Source organism: Amphibalanus amphitrite, unplaced genomic scaffold, assembly GCF_019059575.1.
Source record: "Amphibalanus amphitrite isolate SeventyFive unplaced genomic scaffold, NRLGWU_Aamphi_draft 000363F_arrow, whole genome shotgun sequence".
NCBI classification, from domain to species: Eukaryota; Metazoa; Arthropoda; class Thecostraca; order Balanomorpha; family Balanidae; genus Amphibalanus; species Amphibalanus amphitrite.
The window spans coordinates 229,893-254,709 of record NW_024881857.1 but is presented as its reverse complement, the minus strand read 5'-3'; the positions used below and the strand labels follow the sequence as shown (position 1 = coordinate 254,709).

Sequence of the window (24,817 nt, the reverse complement as noted above, 5' to 3'; positions counted from 1 at the left end):
CCTTGTTCATCCTCAAGCCCCAAGACACAGATGTCTTGTGCAGCACATCAATGTCATTCTGTAACACTCCATCAGTGTGGGGATTCGACATCGAGTTAGCAGTAACTGAAGCGTACAATTTTAAATCGTCGGCGAATATTTTGTAACAACAGGACAGTTTAGAACCTATAAAGTTAATATAAATTAAGAACAACAAAGGTCCCAACACGGAGCCTTGTGGAACACCGCTGTAGACATTTCTGGTGCTACTGTTAAGTCCATTAACACACACTTGCATCAGACGGTCAGAGAGAAAAGAAGAGATCCATGATAAAAGTTGACCTTTAATGCCTATGAGTTCTAGTTTTGTAAGCAAAACTTGGTGGCATACTACATCGAAAGCCTTTGAATAATCAAAAAGCACAAGATCCACTGTTTGCCCTGCATCTACTTTGGCTGAGATATCCTCATATACAAGAATAAGCTGCTCCATCGTGGATCTACCCTGTCTAAACCCGAACTGGTGAACAGACAGTAGTTCGTTGGCTTCTAAATACGAGTAGATGTGCTTCACAATAAGGCGCTCCAACGTTTTGCAACACACAGCAGTGAGACTCACTGGCCTATAATTGAGAGGGTCATAGCGACTACCTTTCTTAAACAGCGGAACAACAGTGGATCTCTTCCAGGCGCTTGGAACTAAACCTTCCGAGAGCGATCGGGTGAAAATCACATAAATCGGGTAACTTAGGGTATCTGAGCAGTTTTTCAAGATCAGTGGGTGGAGGAAGTCGGGACCCATCGCGGAGTTCGGGTTTAAGGCGCGTAGATATGTGCGGACCTCCTCAACAGTAATTCGCAATGGTTCAATTTCACCGTCGTAGCACTGGTGAGGCTCCTGTGAAACAGGGACTTCTTTGACAAACACTGAAGCAAATGAAGAGACCAGAAATTCGCTCATAACTTTTGGGTCCGAAGAAATATGTCCATCCGCTTGCCGAAGTGGACCAACCGACATTGTTCCTACTTTCTTTGATCTTATGTAGGAGTGCAATGACTTTGGCGATTCCCGAAATCTTTCAATCATAGAATATTCATACGACGCCTGAGATGAAACATTAAAATTTCTCACTCGCTTATTAACACCAGCAAACCAGCAAATTATGATTAAGTTGTTATTGCTTTCTTCGTATTTTTTTGTTGTAATGCATCAGATATATTATTATCTCGCCTAGTCTTATACATGTATAAAAAATGTTGCCTTTTTATCTCTCCATTTCAATTCCAAACACAACCAGCTATTTGCATACCTAACTCATCGCCTGACGGCTGACTGCCATTGACACTTGATTAAAACGAAATGTCCTTTTTATCATGAGAAAAATCAGTCTGACTTTTTACGTTTAAGTGTCAATCCTCACATCACAACACCAAAGAAAAGACAAAAGATAATAAGCAACTATTTAACTGAATGCAGGACCCTGAAGTTAAACATGCTTACAATATTGCAAAATGTTGATAATATATTGATAAAGAATAAACATTTTCTTTTTCAATGTAAGCATGCAATTTGGTTGTACAGATATTTAAATATATGAAATAGAATATTGATGCCATTTTCATATTGATTCTGAATTTTAGCTCTTTTTTGAGGTTATGCTGTTTGATTTCTTTGTCTTGCCTGAGTTTCTTCTCAACTGAATGAATCCATTTATCTTATGTAATGCATAGAATGAATCTACCTATTTCAGCATCAAACGATAGCCTTGAGACTGACAAGTACCTACTATAGGGTTTACAGACATCCTGTAGTTATGTAGCATTAGATATTCTTCCTTAACTAAAATCACACTATTTTTTGTGTTGACTGCCTCCCTAGATCCTGTCCTTGGATCTAGGGAGCAAGGACGGGATCTAGGACAGTAAATCCTGTAGCATCATAAGCAATTATCATGAAACCATACTTGACTTGGAAGATGCACCTTTATGATGATACTAACCACCAGCATCCTTTCTTGCAGTGACATGCAAGTGACTGCCAGTATGACCACCGAGCTCTGAGCGGGGGGCGCCATGTCGTTCCCGAGCCGGCCTCCGTACGGGGCCGGCAGCCCGACGCCGTGGTCACCGTCGGCGGGCGCCGGGCGCGGCTCATCTCCCGGCCGCTGGACGCCGGTGGGCTCGCCGCGCGGCGGCGCTCAGCCGTGGACGGGCGCTGCGCAGGCCGGCCGGCCGGTGACGCCCGTCCGCTCGCCGGCCGGCCGCGCCACGCCCGTGCAGATGATGACGCCGCCGCCGCCGCGGCCGGCCGCCACCCGCAGCTCGCCGGCGCGTTCCGGCACGCCGGTGACGCCCGGGCGTCATCCGCCGCCGGGCGGGCACCAGGGCGCGCGGGACGGCCGCCCGATGACGCCGCAGCGGCTGTTCTCGCCCAGCAGGATGATGGGCTCGCCGGCACCGCAGGTAGGCGCGCACGCACACATACAGCTCCGGAGTGTGACAGGGCGTCATGTTTTGAGAGAGGGGGACGGCCTCTGGAGGCAGGGAATGCTGGGAACTGCAGGCTAGAGTTATGTGTAGTCCGTAGTTGTCGCGAAGGACTGCTGCTGGGTGTTCGGTAGCGGGGAAGAAAATGACATACGCAACAGGGTATGAGTGAATCGGATTACTAGCGACCGAGGCCGTTCATTACACTAACCAAACGGTGCTGAGCGGGGAGGAGGGAGAAGATGCCCGCCGCTCGATCGCGTCCGACTGACAGTAGGACGGGGTGTCTGGTGACGTCAGACGTCCCACCGACCGTCCGCCGATGTCACCGACGGGGAATGTCGCGGACCGGCCGGTCACACTCAGAAATAGCAGGTCGGAGAACATCGGGCGCGCTTCTACCGGTCGCTCCAGTTGTTCAGCGAACGATGGAGTGATGTCAAAAGACTTATTTTGATGCTGAGTGTAAGTTTAGACGGGCATTGAAATTGTGGTTCTGTTTTTATAGTTTTAAGCACTAGGTTGTCCCATAATGGGAACCATGATTGCCCCAGGAGTCACGGTACCTGATGCATTGCTTTATGCTGGAATTTCGAACTGGTCCGATCCGAAGGCTTAGCATCATTTGGAGCATCTCGGTGGACGTTTAGTAGATGGGGTTGTCAGCACATCGATCACTCATTTTGCCACCAGTTGATCGCCGGCCAAGGCGCGCCGGCGGAAAATCGTCCTCTGCGACCGATGGCAACAGGCCAGCGGCCCGAACTGATACCTGAAAATGACACATTTGTGGTCTCATAGACACACGATATGGGATCGATGCCGTTTAACTTTGACCGTTCACGACCCTGTAAATTGTGTACCGTTTAGCATGTGATTGCAGGTGTCGACCTTCGCTCAGTGACACAATATGTATCGTTTGTCATACTAGCTACCATCACAGCTACTAGCTTTATTAGCTTTATCACTTTGCTTTGGACGACATTGTGAATGTCAAGAGTGTATCTCCATCCATGGGACAGCGTAATAAGCCCAGAAATAGGATACTCCCTACGGATCGATCAGTGACTTTCCTGCTCACCGGCTCAGCTGCATCGCAGGACATTGAGAGCCGACGTCATCGGCTGGGCCGGGGTGGGTTGTAGTGTGGGCGCGGTTCCCCAGTCCGCGCCCGTTTTGCCCGGTTACTGGGTGCCCTGACGTCAGTGGCTCCAATAATAGTCGCCGCGAACGAGGTGGTCGCTTGTCAACGAGATGTGTGCGTTTAGCGGGGCCCGTGGCGCCACCTACGAGTTGCGCAGAAACTGTTTTGCCTTGCTGCTGCTTTTTGCGCTGCGCTGTGGCCTCAACCGGTATCTTGCCTAGTTTTATGGAAGTGAGGAAGCAGGAGATTCGTCAAAATGTTTCTTTTTTTGGGAGGGGTGTGTGTCGGGTGGGTGCACCGCACTTATTCATGGTTTTGTGGGAGTCTGCTGGCAACACGGCAGTTAGTGAATCGTTATGACATCATATGACATTCTGTATAACTTCAAACCGATCTGGATACCGACAGCAGTGCTGGATATTGCCCTTTTGCTTCTCGTCTTCTTGCAGACGATTAGTCTATATCCTCTGCACGCGATTTCCCATTGTTTGCCGCCGCCCGTTTCCGTGCCGCTGACCTGCCCGTCTCCCGTGTCGGCCAGATGGGCCGCGGCGCCGACGAGCCGGCGGCCACCCAGGACGTGATCGACAAACAGTCGCAGGAGTATGTGGACGAAAAGCTGGCAGAGTTTCAGGCGGCCATCCATCACCTGCAAGGTAGGTCCCAGGCCCGAGACGGACGCAAAGTGAAGGGTAGGTCTGAGAGATCGAGACGGAGACTTCGTGCATGATATGTGTCGTAAAGTTACAGGTGGACACTCAGTAGACGCAGCGAAGCTTTGGTGAGTTAAATATCGTTTTGAATATGCATCTCTGAACTCCAAGTAAACAATAAACACTCATCTACAAAATAGGATGTGTCCGGCCTCTTCAGAAAGTAGTGCTCGCCGTGATGATCCCATTCACTGAACAGTCGTGGGTTAGCTGGCCTACGCATCGGTAATTTGAATTGCCGGGACTGGCGAAGGTTTGAGCAGCTGAGCTGAGCTGAACAGCTGAGCAGCGCCTACACTGGTTCACCGACGGAACCGTGTTACGGACGCACGCTCGCACAGCTCGGAACATTCGGTCCTCTTTATCTCGCTGTGCGTTTTACGGAACATTTCCCTCGGCGCACTCGACACGCCTGGTTATGCAAGATCTTCTGTGATTTTACACTCACCGAACAACCGAGCAGGGTGGTCTTCAGAACAGTGACAAGGCCAGCCGAGTACGATCATCCGCACATTTGTATAAAACGACTTAGATCTATGTTTTCTGGTGTGAATGCCAATGACCCGATTCATTATGGCCTGATTCTGTTTGTTAAATCTAGTTATGTACACGAATGCTGTTTTCTACGCTATTTTTTTTCTTATACACTCCTTGTCCCAAGCGTCAGTGGTCTCTATCATCCCTCTCTACGCGTACGAATTACCAACGACCGCCCCCTGCGAGCGCCCATCGCTTGTCGTCACAACCACTAAGAGGAGGGACCCCTGGCGTGCTCCGCTGACCGAGCCGTCCATTGAGAGCGGGCAGGGGCCGCTGACCCGCCGCTGGGCAGCCGCGTCTTCTGACCAGTGCCAAACCCGGCTCCATCCCGCCTCTGAGCCGTCGGCCGGGTCGCAGTTGCCGCAAGTTACGGCCGCCGGCTGGCACGCGCACACAGCCCGGCGCGACATGGGATGTAGGCCGCCGGTCGGCGAGGGAGGCTGTGCAGGATCCGGTGGGACGGATGGGGACGCTGGGCTGGGGTCTGTATACGACGGTGCATCCAGCTGGGGACGGCTGGTGTACAGTTAACACGGTAGATGAAGCGGGAACTACCCGTCTCGCCGTGTGTCTGAGGCTTTGATTATTAAATACTAAACAGTGAATCATGGCGACTGGGAGCCGTGCCATGGGAGTCTCGAGAAATGAGCAGGTGTTCTGCACAGAAGACGTGGGGCTGGTCCCTGTTGACAGACGCAGTTTGAACAACTTGTCGGCAAAGTGCGATACGCTGGCAATGATGCCACATGCGTCTACGTGTCGGTGAGATGTCGAACCGGAATACAGGCGTCTGTCTGACATATGTCCGTCTGTTTATAGCGTCTGTCTGCCTGTTTTGTCTGTTATAGTTATCGCCAGCGAGTCTTCAGTAGCACCGACCTGGCTCCATCCCGGCGCGTGCTGAACGATGCGGGGCTCACTTAGATTGTTGGACTATCCTCTGACCTTTGTAGGACGGTCCGAATCCAAGGTTGGCTGGCTCTTTTCTGTGGTTATTTTCTCTTGGTGTATCGGGTCTTCATCAGTTCGCTGTTTATTTCCACTGTCGGCCGAGGGTGTCCCGTTACCTCTGCCGTGGCCTCCAGCTGAGTCATCTCGTCTCTCGTCTCGCAATTTCCGTTATCTCTCACCTTTCTTTCGCTTCTATTCATTCTAAATTTAGCCTCAATCGTGTTTATTTTTGTTTATTTTTCGTCAATGAGCTAGCAGCGCGGTAAGATATGAAATATGACATCCATTGTTCATTGACATCTACACCAGCTGCATTTGTAATCAGACTATTTTAGCTCTCAATCTACATTTTAAATCCATGTTCACCTTCTGTCCGCCTTCAAAGTCTCATCTCAGTCTTTGACATCTCCCCTCTATTACTTCCCACTTCCCTTCATTTATCCATCTCCCATCTCCCGTCGTGAAATCGGCCAACGCCTACGGACTGTTAGTGGCTGCCATCCGTTCGTACAGGTCACTGCACTTCTCCGACTCACTTATCAGGGCATCTAGAGATTATATCAACCTGAGGAATAGAGTGCCAGTGCCTCAACTCTCGGCAAGTCACTCAGGCATGTAAGATATTTGAACTCCGATCAAAATTATATCCTGTGCTGTATGGAATTGGACTCTGACCTAGTGCGTGCGACGTTCGTGTTTTACGCTTCTTGGCACTATGTTAACTACCTCCCGTCGCTAGTGCGTTCCCGGCCGCTATTTCTGTCGGAGAAGACATCAGCAAGCTGTGACGTCATCGTTTATGATTGGTCCGTGCTCCCCGCTGGTTTGTTTGGGAAACCATGTTTTCGTAGTTAGGGCAGTCGTTTTCCGTGTGGAACAGCCATTAATATTCGACCCGGCTGGCTTGATCCGATATCCCGCTGAGCTGTCAGTTTTATGCGTCCTGCTTCCTACTATGGGAGATAACATGCGCCTCCAGCTGCGTGTGTTCTGTTTAGGAATTTTAGACTGATTTGTTCTCGCTTTGGTGCTGTGTTGGATGAGGCGTCCACACCTGTCGACAGTAGCTCTGTTTTGTTTGACATCGCCCAGCGGTGATAATTGAGCCGTCTTTTCCTGGCGCTCATTGCTTCGCCCGCCTGCACTGTATTGTATTGTATTTGTATTGTATTGTATTTACGATCATGGGCGATCCACACATGGCGTGGCGATTACTGCCCAGAGCCGTAATGCCGGTTATCCGCGTTATTCAAAAGTCACTTATAAATAGCGTCTGTATATCAATCAGTCACCCTCTCAACGCAATTCGCTTGACAAACACCCCGGCGTCTTTTATCCCACCGGCCAGCGTGTCCTCTCCGTCCACACAGCGAGTCCTCTGCGCTTTCACAGCGGCGCAAAACTGACGGGAGACTGACGCAAAATTGTGTCGGCTAGACCATACGAGGTGTGTCTCTAGTCCAAAGAACGCCGGCAGTGACCGGCCGGAGTCCTGTGTTGATAAGTGGCTGTTCTGCCGCCAGCAGGTGATGATTCGGTCACTAGACGCTTAGGCGGGGCTTGTTGGATCGTAGCCTTCTCAGGATTACGCTAGTCGGACCAGCCGAATACGAAAGGAGCCGGCTGTGCACTAAGTTCACCCACCTTCCCGCTGAGATCAGCTGATCTCATGTATGTAATCCCGTCTATGCACTGAGGTCAGCCGGCCAGTTTTCCCTGGAACTTTTGCCAATTACTCTCACTCTCGGCCCCGCGAACAGGCTTTGGTTGGCTCCGACGTGAGCTATGTACTAAATCCCAGCCCAGCTGTGTCTCCAGTCTACTTCCCTTTGGTCTCTGATCTACCCTGGCCGAACTGATGTGATTCTGATAGGACTTCGGCAGGTATCAGGGCGCACTGCCGCCTCACGACAGCAGTGATCAGTGCCGTTTCCGGCGTACGGCGAGGGGATGCGGGCGAGGGGAGGGGTGTTTCAGTTGGCTCACGGAGCGGTGTGTGTATGGGGAAGGAGGGGGGGGGGGGGCTTAGTCGACCCACGGAACGGTGGGTGTCTCAGCCGGCTGAGGTGATGACATGGCTGTGATGACCGAGCGCTTAGCCTGCCGTCACCGATTGAGGAAGAAATGACAATATTCTGACAACCTTTCCGTCTGTATTTGCACTGGATGAACCATGCGGTGCTTCATATGAACCATTCAACAAAGCGTGACATCATAATTCATAAAGCTTCTTGCCACCACAGCCTCGTCACTTTTGGTCCGACCACATCAGCTCCCTCAGCCCACGTCACTCTGACGCCGACTGACGTCTGCCGGACGGACGGGCCGCCGGCCGTGACCGTCGGCGGCGCGAACTGACGGCAGACGCCGCCTGGGCGTCCGTCCCCGACGGTAGCGTGTTGCCGTTGGCCGTGGCCGGCTGTTTGGTGTTTAGACGCCGGCTGCTGGCCGTCGCTAGTCCGCGGTGGCGTAACCACCACCTGACTGCCGCGCCCCGGTCACGCCCGGGCTGAGGGAGAGGCTGATACCGGGACGGGAGCCATATCACGGGATATGATAGGAATTCCCTGATACAGGGGAGCAAGACAATCAGCTCATATGAGGATGAAAAGACTCCCTGATACAGAGGCCGAAATTGTCTGCTGCATCACGGTTCCTTACCAGACGGGAGAGGGCTATCGTACCATTGTCCCTAACGCGGTGATGGACAAATGCAACTTCTGTCTGCTGCACTTTTGTTTCCGATGTCGTTCTTATGAGTCAGGCAAGACGACGGTGACGATGTGGACGGGACGCGGTGGTTTACATTGCACGTAGTGCTCTCCGCACTCTTCATTGCGGATTGCCATCCGGCTGCGTAACCAGCGCAGGATGAAGGCGTCTCAGTGCAAGTGTCGAATGTGAGTGCTCTGCTGTGCCCTGGCGTCGGGCCGCAGCTCACACGGTGGAGATAAGGCGACAGGAGCTGTCGCCGGGCTGTCGGCTCGGCTGGCCGGCCTCCAGGGACGGCTGACCGGGCGACCGGGCTCGCCCCGCTCCTGACCTCCGCCGGTAGAGGTGGAACAGGGGTCGGCCGGTCGCGAACGGCGGGAACCGACCGGCGTGTCCGGATTGGCCGAATGTGCTCTGGTGCTCGTTAAGGATAACCAGACCCGATTGCTCATCGTACCGCATGCACTTTTTAACAAACTGCAAAGTGACATTGACAGTTATGCTCCTAAAGAGCTATGATGGGGGAGGGGACCTGTGGAAGGGAATGACTACGAAGGAAGTTCGTTTTATGCTCCATTCCTTTATTCCGCCCTATTGAATGGCCTACCGTGTTTGTTTTTCGATTAGATATCTGATTGTCATTGTTACATTCCTGCTAGCGAACGAGAATCTGGGACATGCCAGAAGCTGCCATTGTTTTCAACTCCTACGACAGCATATGTTTTGTGGTACCATCCTTTGTCACTGTACCATTCATTGTCTTCTCGAGAAAAGCGCGGAGCGAATTGAATCAGGTTCCAGCGCGTCATATGCCAAATGACGCTGAGTCGTGGCATGAAATATCCTACTCATGGCCTGCCGGGCCCTATTCTGTAGTGAAGAGCTTCCCACACACGGCACACACGGCGTTAAATTTACATCTCGGCGTGACTGGCAAGATGCTCCCGCGTTACATTATTAATTTCAGCCGGGACGCTTCGTGTGTGACCCGGCGATTAGTGAGGCCACGCATTTCGTTTGTGTCAAGGCATTCTACCGGAAGCCGGTAGAGCACCTGAATGAGATTTCCCTCCCTCCCGAGGTGCGCAGTTTATTCAGGGACGCACGCTCGTTAGCTGCACCAACAGGTAATGAAAAGCGCAGTGCGTCTAGAGAAACCCGCCTCGCCGCAAGCTCTACCGTGCTACAATACTCACGAAGGTTTTTCTAGCCACGATGTCCCCAAGGTGCAATGCCCGCTGTAAAGAGGCAGGCTGAAGAGGAATGACCTACTGTCAGCCCAGATGATGACCACTGCAGCTGATAATGTGCACTGTGCAGTGCTGTGTGCAGCAACCTGTGAGCATTGGTGTCTGGCGATGGCTTGCTTTGTGTCTGCTGACTTCTGTCTTCCCACCAGCATTTTCCCCATTTCCCTGGTTTCGTATTTCATCTCGTGAAAAGGACTAATTAGGGCGTGGCCTTTCCCCGGCGGAAGGTCCGATCGATATGCTCCGCCCGCCGACCGGGTCGGCCCGGGTCAGGTTCGGGCCGCCGCCGCCCGGCGCACTCTCCCTGTTTGTTCGTGGCTGTTTGTGTTCGCCAGGTCGTGTTTGTGGACACCGCACTCCGTCAGCCCAGCTCCGTGCCGGCGCAGCCGTGTTTGTCAGCGCAAACACGACCCAATTATGCCGTGACATTCTCCTAATTATGACGTCTCGTTTTTTGCTCCTGCTTTTACAGATGCAAGCAACCGCCTCACCCACCTTAACTCTTTTGTTGGTTTTCAGGCCACACGATTGGAATAAATTCCTACAAATCTTCTCAGTGTTTGGCGAGTCGCTAGTGGCACGTAAAAACTTTCTCGTTGAAGTGCCGACCTAGTCGGAAACCTTTCTCACCTGGTTTTTCTGTGGGCGTCACTCCTCGGCGCGTCTGTAAGTTCTCCGCAGCTGCTGTTCCGGTTTCCAGGCGGTGCGGAACTGGAACCGCCCTGACAGACACGAGCGGATGTGGGCTGGCTTTATTTACAGCGTCTCTGTAGAGCGCCCACGGGACGGGCTGAGGCGGTCCCGTTGGCTGGCTGGGAAACGAATGGGACGGCCCTGGTGGGGTGTGGGACGGCTAGGACTAGGGATAGACGAAACGGACTGCTGGACGGAATGGGACATTCCGGACATTCCGGAAGTGGCATTAGGTCGAATCGAGATGGTCCAACGGGCGAGACTGATAATTATCCGATGGGCACTGGGTTGGGATGGGATTGAGACTGTTGTAATGGATGGCTATTTTGGATGAAATGGTCCTAACTTTGAACGGGCGGTGGGACTGCGCGTCTGACTTTTCTGCGCGTCAGAACGCGCAGAACAGGCAGCGTTGGTAGGGACAGTGTCAACCGACGCGACGGTCCCGACGAGCGATACCTACCTAGTTGGCGTGACTGTTCACCGGTCGCGTGAGCCGCGCCCTTTCCCCGCCGACGGCCGCGACCAATGAGGCCGAGCTGCCCACTTCTCTGATGGGCCTCCGACTCCTGCTCACCAGGGAGTGGGATTATAACACGACCACCCACTCAACCGCTGTCATTTTCCACACAATAGGCGAGCTCAGCGCAGTCCGGCTTCGGAAGGCTCTCCGGCGCCGGAGGCCGCAGCAGTGACCACGGCGCCACGGCCGGTGTCGATACCCGTCGTTTGTTCGACCCGCTCTTTCGTTTCGCTCGTTCGCTGCCGCCGGCGATTGCCGCCTGGGAATCGAACATTGTATTGGGAGTTCACCGTGAACTGCTAACGAGCACCTGAATCATGGATGGTTGTTAGTGCCGGCCGGCCGGCGCTCCGCCAACAATACCCAGCCGTGATCCTGGCGGTCTCTCACAGACCGCCCGGCCGTGCGCCCGTGGCTCCCGCTTCATGTCGGCGGGCGGTACGATTCAGGGCATTAGGTGGGTGGTCGTTCACCGTTCCGTTACGGTACATGGCGGCATGCTGTTACCGCCTCGTTATAGCGTTACCCTGTTACGTTACAGCGTTACTCTGTCACGGCATCACTTTGCACGGTGGTACAGTCACTACTTCACACTCACGGCGACAGTAACGTGGCGTGTCTCCACTTATAGGACAAGCGCGCTGCGCATTGTGCGCACCTGTAGTGCATCATTGTCTGTCTGTGAACTGTTGTAACGTTCACCGTCACCCCGACACGCCGTGGGACTTCGAACTCCTGTGCTCGCCCCGGTCTCCCGGCAGCGGCGGCGCGTGGAGCTCCCCTCTGCGGCCGCGCCGGCCAGGTCGGGCGGCCGACGGTGGCTCTATTTCTGGTGGCGTCGGGACCGGTGGTGGCTGATGACACCGCCGGTCGGCCGCCGGTCGCCCTGTCGCTGTCGGGCCGATAGGGCTTCGGGGCGTGGCATACTGCATACCTGTTCTGTTTTACTGGCCGTTGGTCGAACCTAGCGCTTATTTTGGTAGCAGTGCTACTTGGGTGGATTTTTTAAGTTTGAAATGTTCAATCAATGGACAAGAGTCTGTGCGCGTTGTAAACCCAGCTATATCACACATTTGTCGAAACACTGAAAATGGACACATTCACTTGACCTTGCCCTGTGTTCTCCACTGATGACCTACCAGAGCCGTGGGTCGCGGCTCGGCGTGGCAGAGCCCCCGGGGATCGCGCCAGGTGTCTGCGTCCCCCGTCTTCGGTCGGTGGCCGTGACCGCGGCCTGTCAGCCGGGCTGTGACGGTCGGCCGTCATTGCGCTGACGTCGCCCGTCGGGCGAGTGACGGCACGTCACCTGGCCGACGGTGACGGCTGTGACGGCGCCCGTGACGCCCGTGATGCCCGTGACGCCCGGCTGGCGACCGGCCATGTTTTGACGTCTGCCGCGCCGCTGATCATTAGGCCCGACCGGCTTGTGACGGGCCCTCTCCAGCTCTTCCAGGCCCTCTCCGGTTGTCCCTTGCCCTCTCCGGCCCACTGGGGTCTATCAGTCGGTTAGTGATTATCGCGGATAGACAGACCGCATGGGCAACTCAGGTCAACTCGGGTCTGTGCACTGTATGTAGGGTGGTCTTTGGTTTGTGACCGACCCTATTGTGTCGCCTGACCCGGAATAACAGGCATGTGATCTGACGACCTCAAGTGGCTGCGTTCCATGGAAGCCCTTTGCTGTGCGATGGCTGGTTAATGTGACCTCAGGTGGTCGGCTGTGACCTCCGGCCGAACCGTTGAACTTGTCTATCCGTGGAAAGTAATGTAGGCTGCGAAGACCGGACTGGCACCCCTCATCAGTGTTTCTGTAACTGGAAGTGTCGCTACAGGGCCGACTCGGGGTCTGCGGGGTCTACCGGCGATGCAGAATGAAGTATTCGCATTTCCCACATTGATCAGCTGGCATGCCTGCAGCAGTGATGTTTTCCGCATAAATCCGCATTGATTGTTCGCTTACCATTCCACAGTATCTCAACTCAGCTGAGGGCTCATCTCTTTTACTCCCGTGAATTACTGGTGCGAACCTCTGCTGTGCTAGTTTGGTTAGGGGTTCTTCTTTCCCATCCCCCGTCAATCCGTAGCCCTACCCCTCACACCTATCATCATTCGCTGTAAGCTCGTTCCGGCCGCTGACCGTTCGTCCGCCTGTCGCCGTACCGGTGGGTGTGTGGGTTCCGGACCACTGCTCCGCCGACGCCGCGGTACGGTGACCATCCATTGGGGTATGCACGCCAGCTTTGGTGGAGGGTTTTGGTCACAGCTGTCTTCCGGCTCGTCGTCAGAAGTCAGTGTGGGGTCCATTGCGAGGGTTCTCATGGCACTGTGGTAGTTTCATGTCATTGCCGCTTATCTTCCACTACCGTCCACTGTCAACCGGCCACCGTCCACCGTCGGCCATCCACATCCACTGCTTGCCGTCCACCAGCCGCTGCTGACACTCCATCGTCCACCTTCAATAGTTTTCTTCCTTCCTGATATGACCACCACCGTTTGCCACGCTGCCGCGACCGTCTCGATCCGCTGCGCTGATTCCACTTTTATCCGTGTGCAGTGCTTCCTTGCTGCGGCTTCCGGCAGCAACCATGCCGTCACGGTGAATCCATGCCATTATACGGTTCAGATTACTGTTGGTGCTTACTCCAGACGCGTGGTTATGTTCATGATTCGACCATTTGATTCTGATAGGAATTGGACTGTTTGTTTTTTGAAGGGCGAACTCTCATAATTTATTTGTGGCTCGGCGATCAGCAGCAACATATCACATTGTCTCAAGTACTTTCCTGAACATCAAATGATTGTAGAAAGCCGGCCCTGCTGACTCCTGCAGTACACATTTGATTCAAAGCCGGTGTAAAAGTTGCCGCAGTAATTCACCTTCAACCGTGACAAAACCAGTCTGTCATGCATAAACACCACGGTTGGCTGGCGGCCGATCCAGCTCAGAAGACCAGTCTGGTGACGTACTGGTCAGTTGTGGCCACTGGGCAGTCTTTGATCCACCTTATCCAGCGACTGCCACCTCACCTGGTTTTGGTGTTGCGGATTTGCCCATTTACTCGCTGCTACCGTCGTGGCTGCCACCTCACCTGGACCTGGTGGTGCGGATTTACCCATTTACTCGCCGCTACCGCCGCGGCTCGGTGGTCGCGCTGTGTCGCGGTCGGCGTGACGTCACGCACAGCGGTCAGGTGCCGGTCGCGGCGGCCGCAGCGGCAGTGGTCCGTCGCCGCGCCGCCAGTACCGTCACGTGCGATCCGGCGGCGGCATCGGCCTGCGTGGCACGCGGCGATCAGACGGCCACGAGCGGCGGCCGCGGTCCGGCGCCATCGACTCAGTTATCTTGGTGCCACCGCGCAGTGACCGCCGTGTGTCTGTATGGCTGGAGAGCTGCGTATAAGTGGACAGTGACCGGCGATCTGCGGTCCGGGCCGGGAGATCTGACGGCGACCGGCACCGACCTTGGCTTTAGTATTGATTTCGCGCTGCGGTCGGACAGAGACCCAGAGCAATCTGCGCCGATGTGTGTTTACGGCCAGTCGCAGGACAGCCATTCCTGGACGGCGCTGGACGAGAGAGGCTAGCTCACAGCCTGTGTGGTGTAGTATGGTGGCCCGCCGCGGGCTTAGATCGTGCAGTACTTGAGCTTCTGTGAATGGTGTGCAGGTGTGCGAAACGCAGATCCCATTGTGACTGTGCCAAAGTGGTGTCGCTGTTATGCGGTAATTGTCCCTACTGCTGTTACATTCCCAGCGAAGCGCCCGTGCGGTGCCGGAGACTGTTCAGCCTGAGGGTTCTCGATCTGTGACTGCCCACACCTGTCACCGTTCGGTCTGCGGGTTCTCGGTCTGCGACCGCCGACACCTGTGGCACGGCGCGCGGTAACGCCTCGTAGCGCTTACCAGGTGCGCTTCGGCCGCATTCAGGTGCCGCTCCGCTAACAAGTGTCCGTCAGCTGACTGGCAAGTGTCCGTCGGGTGTCACCTGGCTGCTCCACGTAACAGCGGTGACGTGAGACAGCCGGCTGTCTGGAGGACCGCTGCTGGACTCGGCGGCACCACTGCCGTGCCGGACATCCACCGGACCTCGTGGCGCCGGCCCGCACCTCGTGGCCGGCCGGTCAGCTGATCGGGAGCGGCACCGTGGCAGACAGCCGGCCGCGATCAATATTGCGGGCCGGCGGCGACACGCGGCACGCCTTATCGTCGCCGGCGCGCGCAGGCCGGCCGCCGCTCGGCGCGCTCTGCTCGTGTCTGTCGCGCCGTCACAGCGATGGCGAGGAGGAGGTCGCCGCTGCCGCCGCCGGACCCCACATGAGGCCCGCGTTGAACGGAGCACCGCCTGCCGCGGAGCCGGCACGCCCCAATGGCCGCGGAGGAGGAGAGCAGGGAACGGCTGGCTCGACGAACGGAGTGCTGCCGGGAACAGTGGGAGCGACTGCGAGATGTGCACCGTCGTCAGAAGCCGCCGCCGCCCTGCCCCCACCGACCACGTGTGATTCGTGCAGGACGCCTGTGAGTGTGCCAACGTGCGTCGCGGCCGGCTCGGCCGGCAGCCTGGAGCGCTCGCCGCGGCTGGAGAGACATCACGTGAGACTAACCTCTCTGGAACCGGTGAGCCCCGCCCTGGCGCGATGGCCCGACGGAACCCCAGTGAGAGCCGAGCGCAGCTCACCCTCACGACGCATCTCACTGGCGACCAGACGTGAACTCTTCCCACCGGCAGCGGAGGCTGTTCTGACCGCCGCGCCGCCGGTCCCCCCTCGCAGGACAGTATCGCTCGCCGTGGCGCCGCTCTATGGTGCCCCCCGCTGGCCGCAGAGACCGCGGGCGTACGCGGCAAGGGCCGCCGAACCGGTCAGGACCGACCCCCTGCGGAAACTGTCGGCCCAGTATGATGACCATATTCATCAGATGAGAGGTTAGTAACATAGAGCTGTGTAAGAGCACGCTGCTTTGGCCCCGGTGGCGGTATTTACTTTATGATGGTGGATGAGGTAAGTATGGTAGCTCATTGCCTTACGTTGCTTTGGCTGCACTGAGGTTTGGGTAGAATGGTGGTGGTTTTGGTGTTGGGCTTACTGACGTGTTTTCATGCAGTGACGAGTTGTTATTTTGGCCTGTGGTGTGGTGTTTCAATGGCAGCTGTCTTTGTGGGCGGAACTGCTGTGGTGTGGTGTGGTGGGATTTGGTGCGGTGGTAGCGCCGGTTCCGGTCCCATATGGGTGTTTTGCCGTCGGTCGCCGCGCGCCCAGCGGCGGACGGTCGGCGGTCGGTGGCCGTCGCAGCCCGTGTGGGCGGCCCACCCATGGACCACCGCCGGCCGCCGGCCGTGAGTCGGTAACTGAACGCGCACGACCCGCCACCGGCACCGAATGCGCCGGCACAGAACGGTGTTTAAACGGCCGACCGAGCGTGCGATCAGCTGTGTGAATAGTGCGCTGTTCACACAGCCACACCAGGCCGGTGCGATGGACGACGGTGTGAGCACGCCCGGGCCACGCGACGGTGTTTGACCAGCCGCCAGAGACGTTGGTGACGCCTCATATCACGGCGACACGCGCGGGGAAAGAAAGCAGACCAAGGCAGTCGGGCGTTTCATGTCAGTCCATCCCGCGATGACGGCGACCCGGGGTCCAAGAGCGGAATTGACACCACAACTTTCGAGCGGAGGGGGGTGTGGGCTCAGGAAAGCCGATATTACGAACACCAAGTTTGGGGAGACTCGGCCCGGGATGGTTGACAAGCGCCGAGCGGCATCCCGGTCTCTATGCGTACTACCAAACCCATTACAATTGAACCTATGCTTAACAGTATTCATGAAACTAAGCTTTGATACCCGACCCGCATTATTCACAATCACACGTGTGCGAAATTTTCAGCCCTGAAATCTGCCTCCGTTACGACCAGCGCCGTTTAGCGGACTGCTCTCCCCCGTCTGCCACTCTCACCATCATGGCTCTGCTCGCTCGCTGAAGAGTGGGTCTGTGACTGCATTTTGTACCGTTCACTATTCACTTTACCGTCTCCGTCCCAACATTCATCGACCGGCCTATTGAGCGCCCTCCAACACGCCTCTGGGAGAGCTTCAGTCGGTGCCTCGATCGGCGCCAGCTGTTCGTTATGAGACCACTGCCGGGTGACGGACCGAACCGCTATCCATTGCCGGCCATCTGGCTGGGTCACGGGATTCAGAAATCCACGACAGTGACCTGGCCGCTGATCCGCCACGTCACGCTGCGTCACGATTGTCACGACCGTCACGACGTGACCCTTCTCCATGACCGTCACGGCCTGTGTTCTATCCCGGCTTAGCTGACCTCAGGTCTATGAGGATTAGTTACCACGTTGCAGATTTGGATGGCAGCTGGGGCATTCCACGATAGATCGTACCAGGCCCGTCACCCTTATCTCTCAGATTTTAATGAAAATCGGTCCTAGGGGTAATCATAGGCCCCAAAGACGCCTGGCAAAATATCAGACTTCTCAGATCAATTTTTTTTTGAGTTATATTGCATTACATTTTGTTAACTTCGGTTTGCAACGGTGAGTTTGATGACCTATAACTCAAGAACGGGTTAAGCAGCCAACAAAAAGTAAACAACACTAAGCTTGCGATGAATCAAAAATTAATATTACTATTTCAAAATTTTCGCTTCCTTTCTCGGCGGCGGCGGAGCCGAGAATCTGTATTGTAACTGATACCCATGCTAACATGACATGTCCAACCAGTTACCCGGCCTGTCATTGGCCGACACGAGTGGCGGGGAGCTGCGCGCGCAGCTCAACCCGCTATTGGCCGACCCACTACCGCACTGCGGCAGGCAGTGGGAAAACCACGTGACGTTGCGTCGGCGGGGTTCACATGACTGGGAACATATTGAACAGAAAATGCGCGCGATTTAAACACAAAAAATAAAATCGCCAGCCACGGACGCGGACACCGACCCTTATGTAAATTAAAAACAACTCCTAAATTATCCGAATACAAAACTGTGCGATACATATCACGAGACAAAATAGCCGTTAGCGCAGCCAAATATTCGGCAAGATAAATAGGAAGCGACACAGACAAATTAATAGAGACGGGTAAACAGCCCTGTTGAACGATGCCAATGCAGTCAGGTGTCGCGTCGACATAGACGGCACGCTCATGAACCTCGCGACAATTGAACAAATCGGCGGCCGTCAGCGGTGACGAATCAGTAATAAATGGCAATGACGCAATGCAACTTCGACGGTCTCCGTCATGAACCGCGCGCACTAATTCCAGAGGAATCTTTATACATGGCCTGACAAAATTCAAATATCCCGCCAGACGTTGACGCCACAAAACAGGCCACTGCTCGCTACACACGGACAGCGCATCGCGCAGCTGACACAGGGTGTCGGGCGCCACGTGCGTGCAACCGGCATTGAGATCGATCTCAACACCCAAATAAACAAGTCTGGAAACAGGCGACAAAATCGACTTGGCATAGTTCAACTGAAAACCTATATTGACAAGAAAATCAGCAATACCGGACAAATGTGAGGCACAGCGAGACATGAATAAAAAGTCGTCCAAATAAACTAGACCAATAACACCGGGAAATCGCTCCTGTATGACTTTAACTGTAGCACACGCGAACCACTGCATCTCGTTAGCGGCTGTACTCAACCCCATCGGCAGTTTTCGAAAAACATACGTTTTTGACTTGTATAGGACACCAAAATAAACGGACGCCGCCGGAGACAACGGAATATGGTAGTAGCCGTCCCTCAAATCGAGCTTTATCGCAAAACGGTAGCCCTCAGCGGCCGCCTGAAGGGCCCTCTCGACACACGGTAGCTTACATTGACGGCGCGGCATGTACGGCGTCAGCACAGAGAGGTCGTAAACGGCGCGGGCCACACCAGGCGTCTTTGGAACTGCAAAAAGTCTATAGCACGCCCTCGGCCGTCCTGGCGCCAGAACACCAGCCTCCACAAAGTCCGCCACTGCCTGAGTCATTAATGGCGACACCTGCGTCGGCCGCCACACAGCCGGCACCGTAGCCGGCACGCGTACCTTCAGGCCCCGGCTGAGAACGCTACGCACGCGAGGGTGCGCTGAAAAAACGTCAGGGTCCACTCTCACTCGAAGCGGAGGCCGCACCCGTGAGCCGCCGCCCACCGGCAGCCGACGCGAGCCGACGAAACCGAGCGGCGAGCCGCCAACCGGCAGCAGATCCTCCGGCACCGCCCCCCACCGCCCGTCGCCGGCCACCGGCAGCGCCGCGTCGCCAGCCGGAGCCGACGCCGCCCACGGCGACACCGGCGCGCCGCCGTCCTCAGTCACCAACAGTTGAAGGAGTCGCCGACAGATGTCCTCGGGATCGCCATCAGCTCCAGTACTCTGCCCCGGCAGGGCTGCCGGGGCGCCGTCCCCGGCCGAGATCGGCTCCGGAGATGTCGCAGATGTCAAAAAATGTTGAGCAAAAACCTTATTTTTTTTTTTCATTTGCCTCTAATGACTTTTGGGACCAAAATTTTTAACATTTTTATTTTTTTTCAAAATAAACTTCATGTCATTGCAAATCGACATGCAAAAAATTAGAAAGGTGTTCTTTCTATAAGTTCCTCATTTTCCCGCAAACAAAAAGGGTTTCGAAGGGGTTGATACGACCCCAGCACGCCGTTTCGCTTCTAATAGAGCTAGAGCCTCGCGAAAAAAAACGAGCGTGTATGCCGTTACAAGTCGCAGCGATTGGTACCCGATTTTAAGGTCTCAGGTTAACCGGTAGCGTCTGAGGTCAGGTCAAGTGACTGAAGTTACGGGTTCGGTTTTTAGTAAATAACTTCGCAAAAAAATGGCCGCAGAGCCTAAATTTTGGCATCATTGTGTTCGCCTAGTTCAGGTGCATCGAATGGTATACTTTTTGCTAGGGTGAGGTCAACTTAAGTAGTTGACCTCGGGTCAAGGTCAGGTCAGAGCCCCTCAGGTCACGAAGCTGGGGAAAGGGTATCATCTGGCATATCATTCGATTTGGGAGGTCTTCCCGAGTCCATTGGTGGCTTTCCCGACTCTCTAGCTCCATTTGATCGGGAGTTATTGACGAAAAACTCGTACGACCCTAAGGACGTCATAAATGACGTCACGCAAGGTTAACAATGCAAAAGTGAAGCATTGGACTTTGTAAGGAGTGCATGAAATCATGATACCATGTACGTGAGATAGTTTTAGATCATTCTCGGCGCCAAAATAACAGTTTTTATATTTCCCCATTGATTTACAACAGTGATGTCACGTGACCGACCTGACCTCATGTAACCTTAAAAAATTCCCAGATATACAAGTTGTGAGAGCTCTGGAGGACACCATGTATGCGCCCTGTAACTTTCATCTCGGACAGCTAACTATGGTCATTGGCGTCCAAAACAATGTCAGAACCAAACAGCCTTTTTCACCCTCGCGCTTATAGGAAAGAGGGTTGGATGAACCCTCTTTTCACTTTTTTTCAGATGACTCAGACTTCAATTGAAATTTCAGTAACCCGTGATGTCACTAGGCAGCTTTACCACGCCATTTGTAAGCTCCCCTCCCGAAATCACTATTCGAAACCGTTATCGTGACGTAAAATAAATACATTTATAGAAAGAACACCTTCCTAATTTTTTGCACACTTCTTAACAATAAGCCAAATATTTTTTAAAGAAATAAAAATTCAAAAAAAAAATTGGTCCAAAAGTCCAAAAAATACAAATGAAAGAAAACTCGAGATGTCATATATCAAAAATAGCGTATTTTTCGAAATTTCAAAAATACATATTAATCTCTATTTCAATTTTCATTGCAAGTTCAATGCTATGTAACATTTGGCATTTGAATAATCCGTCTTAGAGTTACAGCCCGCCAAACTTAGCGCTGCAAAGCAAGATCCAAAAAATGTTATACACCATAACTCAAAAAATACTTATCTGATAAGCCTGAAATTGTTTCAGGTGGATTCAGAGTCCCTGATTACCCCTGAGACCAATTCTCGACAAATTCCGAGAGATGAGGGTGTCAAATTGGAAAAAAGTGGTACGATCTATCGTGGAATGCCCCAGCTTCTTTACTGTATTAGAGCTGAGCGTGATGTTGAACATTGCTGGGAAGAGCCATATCACGGCCAAGGGAAGTTTAAGTCAGTAGGACTTTTCGGACTGTGGACTATCTGAGGACCATAGCGAGATCAGTAGCCGCATTTCGGGCAGCTGCTGAAGAAGGCTTCGATCTTTTAGTCTATCTGACGTTATTTGACCTGACATGACCTAACATGATCTGACCTTACATGAACTAACCTTACGTGAACTGACCTTATGTGACCTGAGGCCTGAGCTGCTGTAGTGTGACATGACTGGGCTCAGTTGGATTCTAAGGTCATGTGAACAGACCGTGGTCGCCATATGTCGGTGAGCGCCATGGGACATTGATCGGCCACCCTCGGAAACGCCGAGCGGCGGCGGTCGATGTCCAGAGCCCAACTGACCACATGACGTGACCGGTCGACTAGCGACTTCACGGATAAATGTCGCTCTGTTTACCGAGTGCTAGCCTGCAGACGATGTAAACGGTGACATGCTGAGCTTTAACTTTAGCACTTCGAACTCGCGGCTAAGTGTTTACATTTGATAGAGCGTAATTCGATCGTAATCGGCAACATGCAAACATACGCGTTTTTATCGCTCACGCGACCTATGGCCTCGGCTCAGTGGAATAAAGCTTACTCTGTTCGAGCTCTTACCTCAGCAGAAATGGGAGCAATGGCTCTGTCCTCACGGTAGACATCCATCGGTCCTCCCCGTGTCGGGTGCTCCAGACAACGGGCTGTCATGTCTCGCGGAAACCATGTCATGCTCAGCTGTGGGATCTATGTACGTGTCAGCGACCGGTACTGTGGTTCTGCGGGGACCAGAGGCTGGGTGTTGTGTCTACTGTGTCGCGATCGAAAACCCCACTAAACAGACCTGGGGCTGTGGAGCGGATGCTGTGATCGCTGTAGGAGTGAGAGTCCGGGTATTGCAGTCTCTGTGGAGACTATCTGCCGTATATTTTGGGTGCTGTAGAGACCAGTGGCCGCGGTATTTTACCACCTGTGTGAACCAGGGACTGCGTCAGACAGGAACGGGGTCCTATACACTAAACGTGGACCCAGTGTCCGGACACTGCACACTTGACGTGAGTAAGTGTCCTGGCACTGCACTGTGCCCGTTGTGAAGACCGGAGCGTTACAGCCCGTGCTAACTGGCCGCTGTGGTGTGGAAGAGGTGCCGTGTTTGGATTGTAAACAGAGACGCCATCAAGGCGAGGTTTTGTGTGAGCTCTGTGTTTATGTTTACGTCACGAATGTTGTTGGTGAGTTTTTGTTTCTGTTTTTGTTTTCAAATTAGCTCTGAAAGTATGACGTCGAAAGCATGACGAAGTATGACGTATGACCTGACCATCATAACTTGGCTCGACTTATGCTGCCTCTTTTCTAAATTGAATCTCTGACGTTCCGTTGCCGACCTGCTTGTTCATTCCCGATTTTTACGCTGCAAACGGTCGAGTGTGTGCGTATGCTGGCGCATTTTTAGATACGCTAGCATGCTTCAGGCTCCGCTCCACCTGTGTAGTCGAACCAGTCTTGAAGTGACCATGGAACCGTTCTATAGATGCCAATGTTGATTGGATATTATACCGTTCCTTTTGCGAGTACCGTAATGCCGTGCTGTAAACAACGCGCTCCTGGTGTTCGATTTCCATCAATACGAGGTCGGCGGACCATAACTGCTGCAAGTTATCGGATTATTTCAAAGCCATGCAACAACAAAAGCAACAACAACAGCAACACACTAAAAATTCCGAACATCATCAGCCCGATCTCGTCTGTCCACTGCTCGGCTGTTTTCGCTCGAACACCGGCCATGCCGAGCCCACGCGGTGGTGGTGGCCGCTGGCGTCGGGCCAACGGGAGACAGATGGGAAGCTCGGGCCGAAGACTGACCTACCGAAATGGCCGCCGGGCAGGGGCGGCTGACCCAGGCCGGCAGGTGCTGCCCCTGAAGAGTGAAGACTTGCTCTCGATTGGACAGACTGCATTGTCCAGTAGCACGTGGACTTTAATTCACACTGGGGGAGAGCTGTGATCTGTCGACTGTCTACATAGAAATGACTTCGAAATGTGAGGAGATCTTTTGTCTCTGAATGTCGCTGGTGCAGACCCCAGTGAGCATAGCAGACCCCAGTGAGCATGCATAGCCCGAATCCCTATGAAACATGTTATATTTGCTTACAGCTTATGACGGATTAACTTCAGACGATGATGCCGAATTCTATACCCGCCTCTTGGTAAGGCTGACACAGGTGTAAATCTCACGTGGACCGTTTTACGATGCGGACAGTGAAGCGGCAACGCCGAACGCCCTCGGTTCCAGAGGTGCCGACTGTGCGCGCGGTGGGCTGTCGTCTGTGCGTGCGGCGGGCTGACGGTATAGACGTCGGCTGTTTGTACAGTGTCGAGCGGCGCCGGGTCGCATCGAACCGAGTCGAACTGTATCGAGCCGTGCCGAGTCGAACTGAGTCGAACCGAGTCGAACTGAGTCGAACTGAGTCGAACCGTATCGAGGTGTGTCGAGCCGTGCTGTACCGAAGACACGGTGGGTCGCGAACAGAACCGCAGACGGAAGGAAGTGAGGGCGGTTTGTGAAGAGGTGGGAAGGTTATTGAAACTGTGACTCGCATCCAGATTTAACGAATGTGGTCTTTAGTCCAAAGCCGGCTTTAACCTCGCTGAGGCCCTGACCTGAACTTGGCTAACGACGATGAGGTGGCGGACACTTACCCAAGTGTCAAATTCCAATCCAAGTTAACAATTGCAAAGCTAAATACCAGTAACAAAATAACCAAAGTAACGAAAGTTCGGATGCGCTATGCCTGTGTACCTATTCACAGCTTCTGTCCCCTGTGGCAGCCGGGAAGTGACGCGTGTGAGGTCTGGTTTTTGTCATGTTTTTGCTCCGTTTGTTTGGAATGGCAATTGACTTGCTCTTGGCCCCGTTCGCGGGTTTTTGTGTTGTTTGCTGCTCTGAAAACGGTACCGCTGCCAAAGATTTGACAGCAATTCAAACGGCGATAAGATCAACATAGGCTGGTTGGTGCTGTCGTCACCATCGATAAAAACAGAGGACCGCCTGCAATGTAGACATCATTCAGCACTCCGTGTCACTCTTGACGTCCTTGGAGCGAGCACTCCAAAACCAACATTGCAATCACATATAACCAACCATGTGATCAGGAGTGGTCGGTCCCGTTCCTCAGAAATGCTTTCACGCTGGAAGCCCAACATTTTCGTTGCACTGCCACTGCTGTGTCGCCTGACATTTGTCTCACTTTGTCGTTTCAGATGAACAGGAACGTGTGCAAAAGAAGACGTTTTTGAACTGGATCAACTCGTACCTGAGAAAGGTGAGGGGCGACGACATACGCTTTATTGACGAGTCCTCAGTCTGCTCCGTTTCCCTTCATGTTTTCTTCTGGGTAGTCCGTGACAACTTAGACAAATGAAAATCGTGCTGCATTCTGTCAGCGACACTGGGCGGCACACGTGGGGAGCTACACGTCGGTCCGTACCGCCCATCCCTGACTAATTGTTACCGGGTGTGGGACGGACTCCGCCCTCTCCTCCAGCACTGGAGCGACCCTGTTCCTTCCGGCACTGTTTGCGGGACGCATGGGTTCGTAGGCCGCTACATGATGTCGCCGGTCACGGTGGTGTAGATGTTGCTGGCTGGTTTGCAGCATCACGCAGCGAGTCAGTGCTGGCGGTTGGAATGCATTTAAG

The 24,817-nt window shown here is 53.8% G+C and overlaps 1 protein-coding gene across 2 annotated transcripts in view; it reads left to right on the top strand.

The window, feature by feature from the left end:
• The first annotated feature begins 2,323 nt into the window (after positions 1–2,323).
• The window catches only part of LOC122389588 (nesprin-1-like), a 110,466-nt gene continuing 87,972 nt past the window's right edge, over positions 2,324–24,817 (top strand). For both annotated transcript variants that reach the window (XM_043381760.1, XM_043381759.1), the window contains exons 1-3: positions 2,324–2,442; positions 4,152–4,266; positions 24,380–24,441. In XM_043381760.1, coding sequence (XP_043237695.1) covers positions 2,386–2,442; positions 4,152–4,266; positions 24,380–24,441 — 234 coding nt within the window. In that variant the 5' untranslated portion in view covers positions 2,324–2,385. The remainder of the gene's footprint in view (positions 2,443–4,151; positions 4,267–24,379; positions 24,442–24,817) is intronic.